The 18,244-nt window shown below is 54.7% G+C and overlaps 1 protein-coding gene across 15 annotated transcripts in view; it reads left to right on the top strand.

The window, feature by feature from the left end:
• Positions 1–18,244, top strand: part of SRCIN1 (SRC kinase signaling inhibitor 1) — a 177,502-nt gene that overhangs the window by 43,215 nt on the left and 116,043 nt on the right. For 2 of the 15 annotated variants that reach the window (XM_043503289.1, XM_043503290.1), the window contains exon 1: positions 13,595–14,297. The exons of 11 other annotated variants lie outside the window; for them this stretch is intronic. In XM_043503289.1, coding sequence (XP_043359224.1) covers positions 14,228–14,297 — 70 coding nt within the window. In that variant the 5' untranslated portion in view covers positions 13,595–14,227. Of the gene's footprint in view, positions 1–13,584; positions 14,318–18,244 lie in introns of those variants that run through there. 2 more of the 15 variants (XM_038385621.2, XM_038385625.2) reach the window with 2 other exon arrangements.

The raw sequence follows: 18,244 nt of genomic DNA, 5'->3' as shown, positions 1-18,244 counted from the left end.
GTGCCTTAACTACAAGACTCCAGCAGAGACCTTTCCTTTCCTGGTGATGGAGCAAGAAGGGGGAATCCCAGTATTGAATTAACCCAGAATGCTCATGATTTATTGCCCCAGTCAGCAGTTCCTCCTGGATGCAGTTGAGAATCCCTGGGGGTGCATGCAGGGGAAGAAACCCAGGACTGAATGAAGACTGAGACCAGATTTCCCCCCCACACACATACCCACACACAAAAGAGGGTGTTTCCTTCATGGTGAGTTCTACCAGCCGAGTGGCACAACTTGGGAGTGTGTAAACAGGTGTGTGTGTTGGAGGGGGGAGGGATCAGAGTCTGAACCCACTGATATCAGTGGCATAACTTCTACAGACTGTGAGCCACCGATTATTAATGATTATTTGTATTGCCACTCCTGGGAGCTGCAGTGATGAACCAGAACCCCATTGCGCTAGGTGCTGTATAAGTACAGAACAGAAAGACAGTCCCCTCCCCACCCCAAAGTGTTTACAATCTAAGTGGTGCTGTAGCTGTGTTGGTCCCAGGATATGAGAGAGACAAAGTGGGGGAGGTCATGCCTTTTATTGGACCAACTTCTGTTGGTGAGAGAGACGAGCTTTCAAGCCACACAGAGCTCTTCTTCTGGTCTGGGAAAGGTACCAGAGTGTCACAGCTAAACACAGGATGGAAGTGATTGTTAAGCATAAGGAGTTAACACGTGCTGCAAGAGAGAATCTTTCCCAGACCTGAAGAAGAGCTCTGTGGTGCTCAAAAGCATGTCTCTCTCACCAACGGAAGTTGGTCCAATAAAAGATCTCACCTCACCGGTCTTGTCTCTCTACAATCTAAGTCAAGAGACAAGACCATCTAATGGGGGAGTAACAATGGGACAATATTGGTCAGCATAATAGACAGTGGTCATAGAAGGCTTAATCTTGTACCATTGAAGTCAATGGGAACGTTGCATGGACTTCAGTGGGAGGCAGATCAGGTCCTCAGGGCAGGTTTCTGCAGCTCAGGGCCGGGATGCAGCTCTAGGCACAGCCTGAATTGTGTTGCTGAGGAGAGAATTCACCCAGGTTACATCCCCAGGTTGGTTTTGGATTCCCTGCTGTCTGTTTGAGAAGCTAACTCCTGCTCCTGAGAGGGTGCGTGACCAAGGCTCTGGGAGCTGCCTGGCCACTCACTGAGTTCTGAGTGCAGATACAAGCCTTACTGGTAACCGGGCATCTTTAGATGCTGGATCCTTTCTTTCTATAGGAGGTTTTTGGAGCAGTGGGGGATGGCGAGCATATTTGCTCTCAATCTGTCCGGGAGGGGAGCTGGAGCATATGCTCTGAATCGTTCCATGAGCTCAGCCCCACCCACCACCAGCATCCAGTTGGCAGGTCCCAGCTCCAATTGATGACTGTCAATTCAGATACAACAGCAGGCCCTGCCAGCTCTCCCTGCCAATGCTAGCCTTGGCATATGTTGCATTCATCCTACTCATTTGGAGTGGCAACGTAGCCTTGATTTCTCTCTCCCACAGATCCCTTTCCTCTGCCAAAGAAACTGAGCCACCTCTAGAGCAGGCATTGCCTCTCCACGGCACTGCTGAGCTTTAAGGAGTCATTATTCAAAAATGCACGATCAGCCTTCAGCCATCTCAGTATAATGTGAAATTACATAGACCCCTATCTATAGATGGAGAGTCATTTGGCCATACAACATTGAAAGGGGCTTCTTGGCTTTCTTGGGCTTAGTCTCACTTCCTCACTGTTTCCAAGAGGAGCTAATCCTGCTGGTTCCAGAGTACTGTCGCCCTCTGAGATGGAAAAGGCCTTATTATCCATAGATCAGTTAGTCTGTCTTGCAACCGATGCAGGAGTGTCCCTGTTCGGGTGTTTGGCCAGTCTACTTCCATGTATCCCAAGCGATGGGTCATCTTCCAGTGACCCTACGCTGTTCCCTAGTCGGACTGATCTCGCCATTAGCAAGTTGATCAGCCTGGGTTCCCCAGGTTCTAAGTATTTACCCCCCCGTCCTACCAAAAACTGCTGTCCCTTCTTGCTGTTTTACACCCTTGAGGCATCATGTCTGCCTTCCTCGTTGCCATTGAATCAAGACATACTGGTAACCACTGGGTCCTCGTGGGAAATCCGAGCCCCGCTGAAATCAATGGGGCCAGAATTTCACCTGTTTGAGTTTTTCCTCCATAATTCAGTCCCCTCAGCCCCATAAATATGTGTTTTGTTTTAGTAAATTCATTCCAGTCAACCTGCGTTGGGGATGCCCAGAATTGAAAGCCCTGATACCAAGTTCTACTTCTTGAGCAGCACAGCTGGGGGGAGGAGGCACAGGTGCCTTGGGAACTGCTCCAACTTAGGTTTCCTACATCATCGCCCTACAAAGCTAGCACCAGAGCAACCAAAGCACAGTGTAGTCCAGACACACCTCCCCTGGCACAACCCCACCCCACCAGCTGCCGGGGAAGAGATGGTATACGGCCATTGTGCCAGCAGTGAGGAAATTCCTAGATGCGGGGGCTGAGCTGGGTCTTGGCAACAAGTATACAGGGGCTGCACCCCAGCCCAGAATTGGGGCTGAAATCTGTGTTCTAGGCACACCCATTTCCTCGGGGAATAGGGCTCTTGGCACAGGCAGACCTATTACCTCTCCTAGAGTCCCCTCATTTGGCCAGCCAGGCTCTACCTTGAATTTCTTTGTTCTCGTTCAAGAAAAGCCGGAGCAATCACAGCCCCTTTGGGTCTGCAGGGGAATGTCCTGCCTCTGCAGTCTGGAGGCAGAACTCATATGAAGACATTGCCTTGCGTGGTCCGGTAATTGATATTAAGGGGTTTTTGAGCTTCACTCAAGCCTGAGCACCAGGAGGGGGATTTAAACCACAGCAAAGAGAAAGCGCCTTTCCTGATGAGATATCACCTGTCTCATTTCCCATCTGCTCCTGGCTGTCCTGGTTAGTGGCTCTCTCATCTTGCCGCTCCCCAGGGGATGCAAATAAAGGAAAAGCCTTTCGCAGGCCAGTTGGTGGCTCAGCTGCACAGGTGCGAGACACGAAAGACCACCTGTTGGTGTTTTGTGGTCGCCAGGGCACTGATGTTTTGAGCACCAGGGAATTGGATTCCAGCCCACCCCTTTCCCTTCCACCAGGGATGTGGAGAATCTGCTCTCCTGAGCATTCTGCATTCGATACAAGAGCCCAGTACTTAGCACGGCTTTCAGATGATTGTGACAGGGCAGACATTGAACCTCCTTGGGCCCATTTCCCAAGAGTAAGGGGTGTGACTCCAGCACTTTTGGCTAATTCTTTTCTGCCTCCCTAAACTTCCTTGGCAGTTTCAATGGGATCTGGTGGTTATTCTCCGCTTCTGGAGCTATTAGCCCATCATTGCTGTGCACTGCTGAATGGCAGCCGTTTTCTATCCCAGAGGTAGCTGCACTTTGTTGTGTGGGGAAGAGGGTCCCTGACTCTAGTTTTGGTAACACGCAGGGCGTGCTTCACCAGGGGGTCTTGGTGCCTCATACACACCAACATACATCAGCCTATCCGCTGTGTATCCTGAGTGGTGCGGAGCACCTGCACCTCTGGGCACTGTGTGATCACAAACGAAGGCACGTCTCTTGCCTTGAAGAGCGTACGATGTCGTGACAAGAGATGCTGAGGAAATATAAGGAGATGGCCTTTATATTGCAGTGGTTCCCAGAGCCTCAAGTCAGATTGCAGCCTTGGGCCTGTGCCCACACGTGGTGAGAACCAGCCCTTGTGCTGAAGGGCTCCCAGGGAAAGGAAACAGAGAGAGACAAAGTGACTTTCCCAAGGTCAGGCAGCAAGCCAGGGGTCCTGAGTCCCCCCAGGTGGGAGCCCCATCCTCTAGCCTACACTGCCAGGAAAGGTAGTGTTACTCCTACCTGCCAACACTGCAAGAGGGGTCCCAAGCCATAGAGGTCAGCTGAGTGGGGGTGGACTTGTTTCTGCAGCACCATCTGTTATCCCAAAGGAAGCCCCGGACCAGCTGATCCCTACCCGCTAACACCATCCAGTTACCAGTAATGGCTCCCCTTCTTCGACAAGCAAAGCGAAAGGTATTGTACACTGTTCTCCCTTGCGCCCCAGATATGCAGGGTGTTTAAATTCCACCGCAGTCTGGAACAAGCCCTTTGGATTGAGGCTGAGAGCAAAGCCATGTCTGCTAATGCAAGAGCAAATGCAGAAAGGAAACCCTGATGGGTTTGCTGCTTTTTATCAGACTCTCCCAGGAGACCACCTTGTTTGCACATGGTTTATCTCCCAGACTGACCACGTCCCCGGCTAGGGCAAAATGTCGCCTTAAGAACAGGCTTGTTGTGTGCACGGAAGACGGGCTGTTTCTTGCCTCTTTCCACCCCGCAAGTTGGAAGTTCTCAGGGCAGTTTGTCACCCACTCTGGCTGGCAGCGTCCCTGAAGAGGGCATGGACTAACTGAGGCTGAAATGACTTCTCACCACCTAACAGTGCTCAGGACGGAGGCATGTTGGCAGGGGAAGCCAGCCCTGCTGCTGCCTGTTTTGTACCTGCTCTGTGGATAACTGATTTTCAGAGCTGCCAGTCAGGCCGAAAGGTTAGTCCAGTGGTTAGTGGGCCAGGGTGGGACCTTGGGAGACCTGCATTCAGTTCCTGGCTCTGCTGCAGACTTCACATGTGGCCTTGAGCAAGTCACTTAGTCTCTCCGTGCCTCAGTTTCCCATCTATAGAATGGGGATATCAGCGTTGTCACAGATTCCCCGGGCGATGCTTTGGAACTGCTCCCTACAAAGCTAGTCAGGACTCTGGGGAAGTCTCCTTTTGGTGAGCAGCCTGTCTGCAGGACACACAGCTCACACAGCTTCCACCTTCCTGAGTCTGACCTTGGAGCATTCAGCATCCTCTCTGCCCCTCCGTGCGCTTCCCACAGCAAGTCCGCCCAGGCGGGGTCCTGGGGAAGCCAGAGGGTCCTGCACCCCAACTCCGCAGTCAGATGTGACTCTCAGCCAGCCAGTAAAACAAAGGTTTATTAGATGACAGGAACATGGTCTAACACAGAGCTTGTAGGTGCAGAGAACAGGACCCCTCAACCAGGTCCATTTTGGGGGGCAGTGATCCAGACAACCACGTCTGCACTTCACTCCATGTTCCCAGCCAGTCCCAAACTGCTTCCCCCTCCTGCCCCTCCTCCTCTGGGCTTTGTCCCTTTCCCAGGCCAGGAGGTCACCAGATTCCTTTGTTCTCCAACCCTGTAGCTCTCACCTTGCAGGGGGGAAGGGCTCAGGCCATCAGTTGCCAGGAAACAGGGTGTCGGCCATTCTCTGTGTCCAGACCCCTGCACATACCTGCCCTCTAGGGCTCTGCAACGATCATACACCCTTATCCCACCACCTATATACTTAAGAACTGCATAGGGGAAACTGAGGCACCCCCACAATATTCAGAGGAAACATTAAGAACAGTCTGGCTTAGTCACAAGCACCTTCTATCAGAGGTGCTCAGATACTAACATGATACATGACAGCAACTTGGATGATGCTCTTGAAATACAATTGCTAGTGGGATGAGTAACCTGGCCTCTACCCTGAATGGAGTGTGTGATACATGAAAGGATGGGGGGGAGTAGCTCCCTTTGATGGACACCCAGCCAGCCAGCTAGCTGTAAAATCCCTCTTCATGTATCACAGAGCGGCAGCCAGGACTGCTGAGAGACAGCTCAGTTCGGTAGAGACCTCCGGCAGCCATGAGAGATAATCCTCCAGGAAAAGGAGTACTTGTGGCACCTTAGAGACTAACAAATTTATTAGAGCATAAGCTTTCGTGAGCTACAGCTCACTTCATCGTTATGCTCTAATAAATTTGTTAGTCTCTAAGGTGCCACAAGTACTCCTTTTCTTTTTGCAAATACAGACTAACACGGCTGCTACTCTGAATCCTCCAGGAGTGGCAAGTGCTCTCCAAACGCAGGAAGTTGCAGACCGTGGCCCCCAAGAGCGTCCAGCCGGGCAGGTCACAGGGTGGAGACAACCACATACGCATAAGGAGCACAGCGCATTGATTGTTCTCTTTATGGATGTTAAAGTTAAGCCTGCTGTTGCCTGGCCGTGCCTATACACCAGCTAGGCCCGTGCAAAGGGGCTGCAGGACAGTTGTAAACTGCTCCAGGAGCTACACCGGCTCCCGGGGCCACGGAACAGAGGAGAGACAAATTGCAAAGGGCCTGGTCTCTACCCCTGTATCCCTTCCCCCGCCATGAAATTCCCTTCCCTTCGTCATCCTCCCCTGCTCCCCTAGCAACCATCAGCTTCACAGTGTCTTTATCCACCCCACCCGCCCCATCTGCGGAGAGGAAAGCAGGTCACTGCTCAGAGAAACCAATAAGCAGAGGATTTAGCGGCGTGGCGCCTTGTAAGTGACCCAGAAGATCCTAGTCTCTGGGAGGGGTCTGGCTCCGGAAGCGTGTTCCGGGGGGAAGGGAGCAAGACTCCAGGGGAAGCCCTCGGCCCAGAGACGCTTCCAGGTGATCCCCATGCCTGCTGGCAGCCGATGGAGTGGGAAGGATGACGAAGCCAATGAGGTGGAGGAAGCAACCGGACAGGAGGAATTTGAAACTCAGTTGAAAAGCGATGGTGAGAGGAGGAGCTGTGCTAGGGTGAGCCCCACCCCACAGGCAGCCTCCCGCACCCCTAGCTCAGAGGCTGCACTTGGTTTCTAGTGAGGTGCTCACGCTGCGGGTCTGCCCCAGGTTTCTAGCTAGGGTGAGACTAGAGCACATAGAGGTTGAGCGAGTCGCTGGAGGTTGTATCATGAGCCAGGTGGGATTCGAAGACGCGTGTGGATGCCCTCATCTCCCATCCCCCCAGCTCTAAGCTCTAGGCCACGTGCCCACCCATGTTGGAGGTGGAGAAGAGCCTGAGATTTGCTGTCCTGCAATAGACACCGGCCCAGCAGGGCTGGTAATGGCCAACATCTGCTTTTACAGTTCCTTCACCGTAGCACCTAGGAACTCCAGCGGCGGTGTGGAGTCTCAGGGACGGGAGCCTCAGCTCTGCAATGTGATGCCCTGATGGATCCCCCCCTCGTTAGTCTAGTGGGCTGGAAGGTGGGACTCGGGGGTTCTAGTCCCCAGACATGGGCACAACTGGGTGACCTTGGGCAAGTTCCCGTCCCCCCTCTGTGTTTCTCTTTCCCCTCCCACCCTTTGACTGTCTCATCTGTAAGCTCATCAGGGCTGGGACTGCCTCTTCCTATCCGTTCGTACTGAGGCCCTGACCTCTACGGGGGCCTCCGGGCACTTCCGAAATGCAGCCCATAATAGTCACTGTACAAATGCATTGCAAGAGATAGCCCTGGCCCTTAAGAGATGAGAGAGGCAAAGGGTGGGAGGGAAAACCACTTGCTCAATACACGTAATAGGGCAAGCTGGGAAGAGAACCCAACTGTCTTGATTCCCAGCCCAGCACCCTAGCCATATGATCATACTGCCTCACCAAGGAGAAGGGGAAACCGCCCATGTCCCATGGAATCCTCGGCTAAGCAAGAACCTGCACTGAAATTGGGGTCAGCGGATATAAGAAAAGCTGCCATTGTCTGTGCCAACAATGACTCATCCCTGTGGTGGTTCGAGTCCCCTGGCAATGAAACCACGATTCAAGTTCAAAGGCTTAAAGCTGTTCAGTTCTATACCTGGCACCATTCATCTCTAGATGGCAGGGATTCCCCCTTCCCTTTTCCTTTCCCCCCTCACTCAGCACGAGTCCCCATTGCTTACAGAGTTTAATATTCTCCTGCCCGGCAGCACGGCTCAGGACATTGTCTGGTTGGAAGCAGGAGTGGTTGTGTGAGGGCTGTATGTGGAGTAATTGTATGGCAGGCATGATGCAGATGCTCTCTTATTGCTATTAATCCTGGTCATTACGGTATTGTCTAGGGACCAGCGGAGAACAGGGCCCACTTGTGCTAGGTGCTGTACAGAGAATGAGACATTCCTGCCCCAGAGAGCTTCCAGTCTAAGTGTTCAGCTAGCACTGCAGCTGGTCGCGGCACAACTTCCACATGAGGGTCACTGATTTCAAATGCTGCTGAGTTCAGCATGTTCTAGCAATGAGAGAATGTGGGGACTTGGAGTCAGGACTCCTGGGTTCTACTCCCACTGAGATGGGGGCTGGTCTCAGGCAAATAGCTTCTCCTCTTTGAGCCTCATTTTCCCCACCTAAGTTGCAGATCACCTTGAGATCTCTGGCGGAAAGGCATGCTGCTATAAAGTGCAACTCACTCATTTCAGCACTGGGTTATCTAGGTGACAAACTAGGCTAAGAGCAGAGTTGTAGGGTGGGATTCAGGATACAGGGCCAGGGTCTAAGTTCTACCTATGTGGCCTTGCTTTTCCACGACAATTGGCGTGCCTGATCCTGACAGAGATGAGAAGGCGAATACGGTAAAGGGAAGCAGAACCGAACCACGTTCTTCAGGCAGCAGTCCAGTTAAAAAGCCACCTCCGAGCAGGTGAGCGCTGTCTGAACAAAGGCTGCTTAACGGGCTTCCGTCTAGAACTGCTCAGCGAAGGGCCTTTGGGTGGGTTTTAAATCTGCGCAAACTGGTTTTTAGCGAGCTGCTGAGGCCGCTTTGTTTTCATCCGGCGATTTGATCCTTTCAGCAGGTAGTAATTCAACTCTCGCCTGTTCCTTCACCTGCATGAGTGAGTGTGTGAGTGTGGGCATGTGGCTTCTGCTCTCTGCTGGAGTCGCTGCTACTGCTGCTCAGCTCTTGGGCTGGATTTTATTAATTATTATTATTATTATTATTTTAATTCAGATAACATCGCTGAGCAGCTCCCCCCACTGCTAGAGGGGGTGTGGAGATTTTCCAGGGAGAAGGGGTGGGCGGGGGAGGAGAAACTGGTACAGAAAGACCCTCCTGCTGTGATCTCCTCAGACCCCATGGACTACACAAGGTCAGGCCTGCCACGCCCCTGGGCTGCTGCCAGGAGTGGGGCTGGTGATTTAGTAAGTGACGCTTTTCCCTCTTGTTGGGCGCTCAGCGCTGGGGTGGGGTGCACTGCAATGCCAAGGTCCGGAGCACCGCTAGTTGGTCAAACATCCTGCGGGAACAGCTTCAGCCCTGGCCTCCTGGGTGAATTCCAGCAGGTCCCTCGTGCTCTGCCTGCTTGGGGTTCACTTGCCATCTGGAGCTGATGCTGTGTCCTGCACTCGCTGGCCTAAAGCATTGTCTGGCATTGCCGGGCCCTGCTAGACACCCGCCACGTGCTGCCCCTTGACTGCGCTGCTGTGGCAGGTGACGAGATGCTTCTGTGCCCGGTTTGCAAAGCGCTTTGGGACCCTGGGTGCTGACAGGCCTGAGTGAGAGACGGGGATTAGTCGAATGAATGTCTTGCCCCCTGGGAGCAGCTATGGTCCTGCCTGTGCCCCCCAGCTCTAGAGATCTACTTCTCCCAGAAGCTCCCCAGCCAGCTCTGCTCCCCGAGCATTGTTCCCTCTCCCAGGCAAGGGGTCCTGTGCCAATAAGTAGAATGGCTGGAAGCACAGGGGGTTGAGATGGGCAGTGGAGGGTGGGGTTGGATGGCCTGGATGCCCTCCCTGGTCCAGGCCGAGATGGGGCCAGGCTGCTGAGTTCTGATCCGATTCCAACACTCCCAAAGCTTGTGGACGTTCAGATCCGGAGCTTTGTTTGGAGTTTGTTTTATACCGGTTGAATGGGGAGAAACCCTCAGTGGCAGGGTTGTGAGTATGTGGGGGGAGGAAGGGAGGCCTGACTGGGGGTGGGGATGGGACACCCTCAGTTGGGGGAGGAAGGGGCACATGGAAGGGGCAGAGCATGGCAAGGTGGGGGAGGAGGAGCAGGCAAGTCGAGGCGTTCACAGGATTCACAAGGGCGCATGGGAGTCATTCCCTTCCCCCCTCCCTTGGGGCAGGGGATGCCCTCAGTATGTGGAGGAGCTTGGCAGTGCCAATGGGAGCAGAGCCTGGCTCAGGCTGAGAGTCCTCCCGCCCACCCGCCTGCCTGCAGTTGGGTTCTGGGCTCCATGCCAGGGAGGCTATCCTGGCATTGCTGCCTGGTGCTCACAGCTCTCCCAGGCCTGCTGCACCGCCTCTGTTTCCAGATGTGTCGCGCATGATCTGGCGGCTCAGCCCCCTTCTCTCAGGCCCCTTTGCCCGGCTTGGCAAAGGGAATTGTCACCGGCTCTGGGCAGCAGTCTGCCCTGTCCTGGCCGGCCCCAATCCTCAGTATAGCCCCACCCAGACCTGTGCAATCTGCTTCGATGTGTCTGTGGCTAGAGGGCATTTGCGGGGTGGCAGAAAAAGGGGTGATTAGCCTGGGTTGGGCAACAGGGGCCTGGGGAACCAGCAGATTGTTTTGGCTCCTCCAGGATCCTCATTCCCTTGGTTCTCTCCCCCGCACTAACCTCAGAAGTCCCCCATGTCCAGCCAACCTGGTCTGGAGAGATTGAATGTGCTTCTCCTGGGTGAGCCAGGATGGGTCACCAGACTCAGGACAAGACCTGTCCAGCTGACTACCCTGGTTCCTGGGACCCCTCCCAGTCCAGAAGCCTGGGAGGGACCCTAGCTCAGAAAGAGTCCCTTTGGCCCCGGCAGCACCAGTTCCTTCCTTCCTGCCCCCGGGAGAGGACTCAGATGGAGATACCGACTCTGGGTGTGGGGAGGTGGATGCTGGCGCATCAGCCTTTAAAGGGTTCAGTCTGAGCCATGCCCTGGACTGTTCCTGACATGGCTTCTCTCCCACTCAGTGTCGGGCACACACAGGTGAGGGCACTGGTGCCCCCTGGGGAAGGGCAGCGGGGAGGGGGAGGGGGTTGCACAAGGGCAGTGGCTCAGAAAAGGATGGACACAGTTAGCTAAAGCAGCCCGGGGGTCGCTGGCCCCTGGATGTAACCCCGGTGGCCGTCCTGGCCATGCCCACGTCTGTGATGCGCGCTCCACTCATTTGTGAGCTGGGCCCACTCCAGAACAAGAAACACCCAGGAGAGCCCTGGGCCTATTGCCATGCTGATGAAGGGCTGTGCCCTCCGCCACCTGTCCTTGGCACCGAGGCATCTGCTGAACGGACGGCAGAGCCAACAAGCAGGTGGCATTGCCTGCCTGTCACTCTGTCCCCACCTGCGTGCTTGGTGTCCCCCTGTTGCTTCTGCAGAGCCCACAGAATGACATGTGAGAACAGCTTGATAATGCGCCCCCCCCTTTTATCCCCCGAAGGATCCCAGAGTGCTTTAGAGGTCAGAGAGCAGATCCTGCTGCCTTTACTCCTCCCTGGGGATTGGACCTCATTCAAAGACTCAGCAGGCAGGTCTACAGCCGGCATCTCAGAGCCGGGTGCACAGACCTGGGCTCAGGGGCCTGCACTATGACACAAAGAAAAGCCGCGTAGATATTGCCTCTGGGACTGGAGCGTGGGCTGTGAAGCCCACCCTGCTCCCTCAGCTACAGAGCCCCAGCCCGCCTGTCTGCGTGGCGACTTTTAGTGCCACGCCACTGCTGCTTGCCATGTAGACGTACCTGATAAAGGCCTTGGGACTTGACACTCTGATGACATATCAGACCAGTTTCAGCCCTGGAAGTTGGGCCTGCTTGGAGGGAGGACTGAGTGTAGACCACAGGCTCGGTCCTCCTAGGAGCACATCACAAAGATGAATTCACCGAGTCCCGCAACATGCCTCTGAGCGTTACCCCCAGTGCGCAGATCAGGGAAATGCCCCGAGAGGCCTTCGAGTCACGTGCTGAAGGCAAGTGAGGAGCAGCGCTGGGAACAGAACCCGGGAGTCCCAGCTCCTAAGTCTTCCATCTTGTAGTGCCTGGCCTAGTTCACCTGCCGCTGACATGCAGCTGCCTCGGGTGTGGAGCACAGCAGCTGTTTAACGCCCCAGGGGGACGCACTTCAGGGCAGGAAATGAAGGTAAATACTGCACTGAGCTGAAACTATGAGGCGGGAGAGGATTAGTGAGGCAGAACGCAAGGATCTGAGCTGGGGATCGGTCAGGCTGACTGTCCCAAAAAACGTCGGGGACCTGCGGTGGCCACAAAGGGTTGCAACCGCAGTTTGGGGACTTAATAGTCTGTGATGACAGGGGCTGGGCATCTGCAACGCCCCTGGGGGGTCTCAGCATTCTCCAGCTGCCACCCAACAGATACAGCAGAAAGTGCATGAGCAAACGCAGAGGCACCTGTGGAAAGGGGCCACTTGTCACTTAACAGGCCTGTCTGGAAAGGCCCCTGGGCCCTGGGGAGAGATGGCGGCCCTGGGAAAAGTAGCCCTGTTTGTTTGGGGATGGGAAGAAGAGGGAAACTGTTTGTGGAGGGGTGTAGCGGGGAACTGGCATGGTGGGGGGCTGGAGCCTTGTTGTTGTGAAGGGCCAGTCTGGTTCTCCTGCACAGGACAGAGCCGTGGTGTAAGAGAACTGGACCTGGCTTGCTTTGGGGGGCAAAGGGCTCTTAAGGGGGAAAATGGTCTTGTGGTTATGGGGCTGGACTGGTCCTTTGGAAATGGAGGTTCAATGCCTACCTTTGCCCCCGGGGCGAGTCACTGATTCTCTGTGCCTCGGTTTCTCCAACTGTAAAATGGGCATAATGATACTGCCTTTCTCTCACCCTGTGGTTATGGCTGTTTAGAGTGTAAGGTCTGTGGGACAGGGTTTGTACAGCACCCAGCACAATGGAATGCTGAGCACAGCTCATGCCTCTAGACATCCCTGTAATGTCAATAGAGATAAAAATCCTGGTGTGGTAGGATGTGAATTGACTCAGTGTGAGAGGGCGGGTTAGTTAGTTTGTACAGGGGAGGCAGTGAGTTCGAGTGAGTACGGCACTGACTAGAAGGCAGGACTCTAGGGTCTCTAGTCCCTGCTCTGCCACTGACCTACTGTGTGACCTTGGCCAAATCACTTTCTCTATGCCTCAGTTTTCCCCTCTGGACAATGGGGATAATCCTCCCCTCCCAGGAGTGACCCGAGGATTAATATTTGGGAAGCGCTTTGAGATCTCAGCTGGGATCTGTTGCGTGCAAAGGATTGTCCTTTGCTTCCCTCGCGGGGTTGGTGGGGGCCATGGGCAGGCTGTAGAGGAAGCCCATCGGGTTGCCATGAGTCTGGGGGTAGGATTATCCCTTCTGCTGCCTCTAGCACATGCAGTGGCAAGACTCAACCCGTGTCAGTGCGTGCAGCTGCAGCATCATGGACAGCAATGGGAGCTCCCTCCTGCACCGCGGCCTCTTCAGGCTAAGCCCCCCAGGGCTCACATGCAGCATCTTGGCCCTGATCTCTTCAGTGAATTGCTTCCTTGGCCATGCTCAGCCTGGGAGAGGGTCATGCCACGAAGGTCGGACCTGCATCTGCCCTGGCCCAAAGGCCAGGGGTGTTTGGAGCAGGGCTTTCAGGCTGGGCCTGCCCATGCCAAGCTTGTGAGGGAAGCTTTGCACAGCTGGGACAGAGCGGGAGAACAGGGCACTTATCCCCCCAGCCCTACATGCCCCTCCCCAGGCCTTCTCTGCTCCGTGCCACTTCACCGCTGCCACGCTAGGGCGCTGTCCTGCCCCTCCTCGCACGGGTGCTCCCGAGGGGCTAAGCTGGAGCTCAGTTGGAGAGCAGGGTCCTATAGACCTGCGGGGACTGTGTCTTTAAGAGCACAGAGCCTGCCTTGAATACAATCAGCTCTGCCTGGGTAGCCAAGCTCCCATCCCTAGCACACACAGCTCCCCGCTGGTGGCAAGGGGGTGGCGAGGCTGTGGGCACGCAGGCAGCGGGCGGCAAGGGCATGGGTGTGCATGGATGCCTGGCACTCGGGCTCCATGACTCGTTGGACGGAACACACTGACATTTGAAAAGGAAAAAAAAATACTCAGAGAAACAGAGGGAGCTTTGAAACGACCAGGAGAAAGACACACAGCAGGGGAATCGAACGGGGCAGAGGGGAAAAGTTCCTGGGCAGGGAAAGGATGTGAGCAGAAGGACTGGCCGGGAGCCGGAAGGATGCCATGGACTCTGGCAGGGAAAGTGGGGCAGCAACCGGCAGCCATGGAGACAACCTCGCAGACACCCGTGCCAGCCTGGCAGATCCCCCCTCTCTAGCTCAGCGACGGGAAAGGGGACGGGAGTCTGGCTGGAGCCTGGAAAGGTGGGTTCTGGACTGGCTACCTCCTGCATTGACTGGCGAGGAAGGTCGGCTTGCACCCTGCCACCCGACTTTCTCCAAGGCTGAGGATCCGGATGTCGATTGAACATGACAATCGCCGGGCGGTTAAACGCCGACCGATTCCCGGGCACACACTGGATCGAGGTCAGTGCCCGTGTAATCAGGTTTGTAACAACCCACCTAGCTGGTCACTTCCCATGAATACATGCTTAATAATGAACTGCCTCTGTCGTTAATTAACATAAACAGCTAATGGCCCTCGAGATGTCTCCTTAGATTTAACTTGACAGAGATGGTATGTTTATTTAAATGCCAGGCGATTAGTAAAACCATCTTTAATTTGGTTTAAACATATGTGACAAAATGCGTGTGTGTCACACAGAGTTTGGAGTCTTGCCTGGGAGCGTCTCCTGGTTTCTCTTCAGCCCCACGCAACCGTGGTTCGCATCCCCACAGCGCTTCCTCTGAAGCATCGCTGAGGTTTGTGTAGTGGGCATGGAGAACAACTGAGCGCAACCCTCTTGTCCCAGCCCTTGACATAGCAGCAGGGTGGTATCACGGCCCCCCCTCCATCGTCTTTTCTCAAGACTAAACACAGCCCGGTTTTTAACCTGGACTGCAGCAAAGTTGCATTTCGGGGGGGGGAGGGGGTGCAGAGGAAGTTCTGGGGAAGGGTCAGCTCTGGGGTACGGGGGCTTCTGGAAGCACCCATGTGAAACTGACAGCTCAAGGTGAGCTCAGAGCCAGCAGATAGCAGCAGACAAGGATCGTACCCCGTGCGTTTCCAGACAGGGTTGGCTCTGTCCTGGGGCATCTACTGCTGAAGGTCAGGCTGCTAGAAGAGTAAGGGGGAGGCAGGCGCAGTTGCCTTTGTCCTTCTTTTGCTTGGATAAACCTAGCTGGCTGGACAGCTTCTAATTGCAGCTGGGGGGAAGGACAAAGGTCCAGCCAGTGGATTCGGTTTGGCTTCAGCTTTTAATCATGCACCTTCCCCTCTGCTATTCTCTGCAGCAAAGGTTATTTAAAGGCCGGAAGGAGCCATTGTCCCCTCTGGTTAAGAGCTGCTCATCACGGATGGCAGAAATAAGGAGGGACAAGATCTGCTTTTGGTAGAAGTGTTGTTCATAGGAGCCCTTTGCGATCTCAAGGGCTACATGCCACTGGGACAGGCTTTTCGCTAGCATCCAAGAGAGAGTGCCTAGATCTCAGAGCAGTTCTTCAGACTTGCTGGCTGCTCTAGACAGCCGGCTGGTGTGCGTAATGGATAGCAAGCCATGTCTGCACCCGTGGGACAATTCCCACTGATTCCATCATGGATTGGTCCTGGTGCAGGGGGTCAGATTGGACCAGGGAATCACCAATTTTGGTGGGCGTTGCAATGGGTCATGGAGTTGCCTGGCAAGGCAGCGTTGCAGCATCTGGCACCAGGGTTGCACCACAGGGACATGAGGGGGAGAAGCAAGTCTGCCCGGCGTTCCTGAAGCGGGTGTATATCGGGAGGGTAGGGGGAGACCATCATCTCCATGGTTCCCCAGCGCTATCTCCACCACCATTTAGACTTGCCTCTCTGCAAGCGCTGGCTTCTTGTCTTGCTGTTAAGCCCCTTCTCCACCTCGCCATGCCCTGCCTTTCACATTTAATTCTTGCTGTGCAACTTGTCTGCTTCTCCCACATCTCCCATTCGCGCTTGGGACGATCATGCCAGCAGGAGCAGAGGGATGTCGTGGAGTGTAGAACGTGTCTTGATGTAAAAGTGCCCCTTACAGATGGAGGGGACAGGAGTGGGCCCTTCCCCGAGACAATTCTGAAACACACGATGCAATGCCCCCGATGCAATGCCCCCATATCTGAGATGGGGTATAAGATAGATCAGACCACGTCTTTCCCGTTGAACCCATCAGCCAAATATTTCATTATCAGTTGCCAGAGGCAGGCTGTATAACAGCAAGCAGGCAGCAGAGCCACCCCAACCTGCCAGCTCTGCATTTCCAAGTGCTTAGACAGCAGCACCCCAATTGAGCCCAGATATTCAGAAGAGCTTGACTCCCATCTAGGCACCTAAATCAGGGCCAGGTTTTTTGTAAGAGCTCTGCACCCAGCACCTCCCGCCGTGATGCTGCTGGACAGATTGTCAGAGGGGCTCCTCCGCTCCTGACGTGCAGAGCTCTTGGAAACCTGTCTGCTTATTTTGGCGCTTCCCTGGGAGCTGAGATCTCTTGCAAACCTCCCCCAATGTCACTTGCCCAAGGTCGTAAGGGAAGTGTCTGGAAGAGCCACAAAACTGAACCCAAATCTCCTATGTCCCGCTTCGGGGCCTTACCACATGTCCCCCCTTTCTCCTCTTGCCTGGCTTGAGACCCGGAGGGCTGGCTAGTGGAATACAGAAGCTGGCTCTGTTGGCCCTAAGCTCTCTCTGGGTATGTATATTTGTTGGGCCTTGTGCGGCTCGCTTGCAGATGCATTTGCTCTTGATGAACTGCAGCGGTGCACTCAGAACTCCCTTGTCAAGCTGCCGCCAGGCGGCTGTCAGCGAGCGAGCAGTTAGCGTGACTGCGCTGACGGCTGTGGATTAGGGGAAGTGATTAGCTTGCCTGAAAAATTTGCACCAAGTGCATTTGGACAAAAAAGAAGCACTCCTAACCTGGTGTGGAAAGCCACCTTCCCCATCGGAGGTGCGGGGAAGCACGCCATGCCGTGGAGGAGACGTCTCCAGGCACCCGTTCCCTGCGAGCGCTGGCTGCCTGTCTTGACGTTATGCTCCTTCTCCACCTCACCCTGCCCTTCACATTTAATTTCTTGCCATGCGATGGTCGCCCCATGCCCTTGCTTGTCTGCCGGCCTCCATCACTCGCTTGTCTGTTTCTCCCACGCCTCCCATTCGTGCTTGGGAAGATCATGCCAGCAGGGGCAGAGGATGGTCATAGCGGTAGGGCCCTGGCCAGGAACTTGGGATCAATTCACTGCCTCTCCCTGTGACCTTGGGCAAATCACTTCAACTGGGCCTCTGTTCTCCCACTGTGAAATGGGCATAATACCTGCCAGCAACACTGTGAGGCTAAACTCCAGGAATGCTTGTGAGGTCCTCCTGGGAAAGAGGGATTTCAAAGGTCTTAGCTAGTGTAAAGGCTTCCTTAAAGCTTCGCTGTGACACCTTCCCTTCGCTCCTGAGAAGGCTGGTGACCGCTGACCCATCCCTCCTTTGCCTGTTTATTCCCCTGTTGCATTGTGTCCCCGTCTTCGACTCTGAGCTCTCTGGGACAGGGGGGCCTTTGTGCACACAGACACAATGGGGCCTGGCTCCTGTTTGCCACCATAGCAGAAACAACAAGCAGTCCCCACTCCCCGTGGCCAGCTGGAGGTTGGCGAGAGGTGCTTGTGAGCCTGTGGCGTGTCCTGGCACCGCTGGCATCTGGGGCAGAGGCAGCCAGCCCCTGTTTGTTCCCCTTTTTCTTTGCACTGGAACAGGGACAGTGGCCTGGCTCCGGTTAGTGACTCCGCTCAGTCAGAGTGTCGTTAGGGGAAGGAATGGCCCCAACGGGAATAGATTTTCGATCTCTGTGTGCAGTCTCTCCAGCCCTCCCGCCTCCTCCCTCTCCTGCTCTGTCATCTCTGCTCTTTTTACCCCTTGTGTCTTTTTCTCACCCGCCCGACAGCCTCTGCTAGCCAGGGCCCTGGATGCACAGCAATGCAAGGCCCTGCCCTGCCGTGGCGAGATACTGCGCATCCTCTCAGCTGTTCGAGGGGGCTGATCCGACTGTTCCCAGCAGCAATCCGGATGCCTCAGTCCCCACTCAGCCACAGCCAGTCTGGATTTACTTGCCATCAGCAGCCCTGGTGGAGTTTCGTGTGGCTGTTCTGGACTCCCTGTTCCCCCGACAGGGACTCAGTAAATTTCCCTTCATTTAAAAAAAAAAAAAATGAAAAAAAGCAGCTCCACTCGATTCCAGATCCGCCATGGGAGAGGCAGGGCTGTTAGTGGCTAGAGCAGAGAATGGGAACCAGGAAACTGGTATTCTGTTCTCACCTCTGCCACTGACTTGCTCTGCGACTTCAGCCAAGTCACTTAACCTCTCAGTACCTCAGTTTCCCCA

The sequence above is a fragment of the Dermochelys coriacea genome, chromosome 27, assembly GCF_009764565.3.
Source record: "Dermochelys coriacea isolate rDerCor1 chromosome 27, rDerCor1.pri.v4, whole genome shotgun sequence".
NCBI classification, from domain to species: Eukaryota; Metazoa; Chordata; order Testudines; family Dermochelyidae; genus Dermochelys; species Dermochelys coriacea.
Note: the sequence above shows the minus strand (reverse complement) of the source record. Positions and strands in the feature narration are given on the sequence as shown.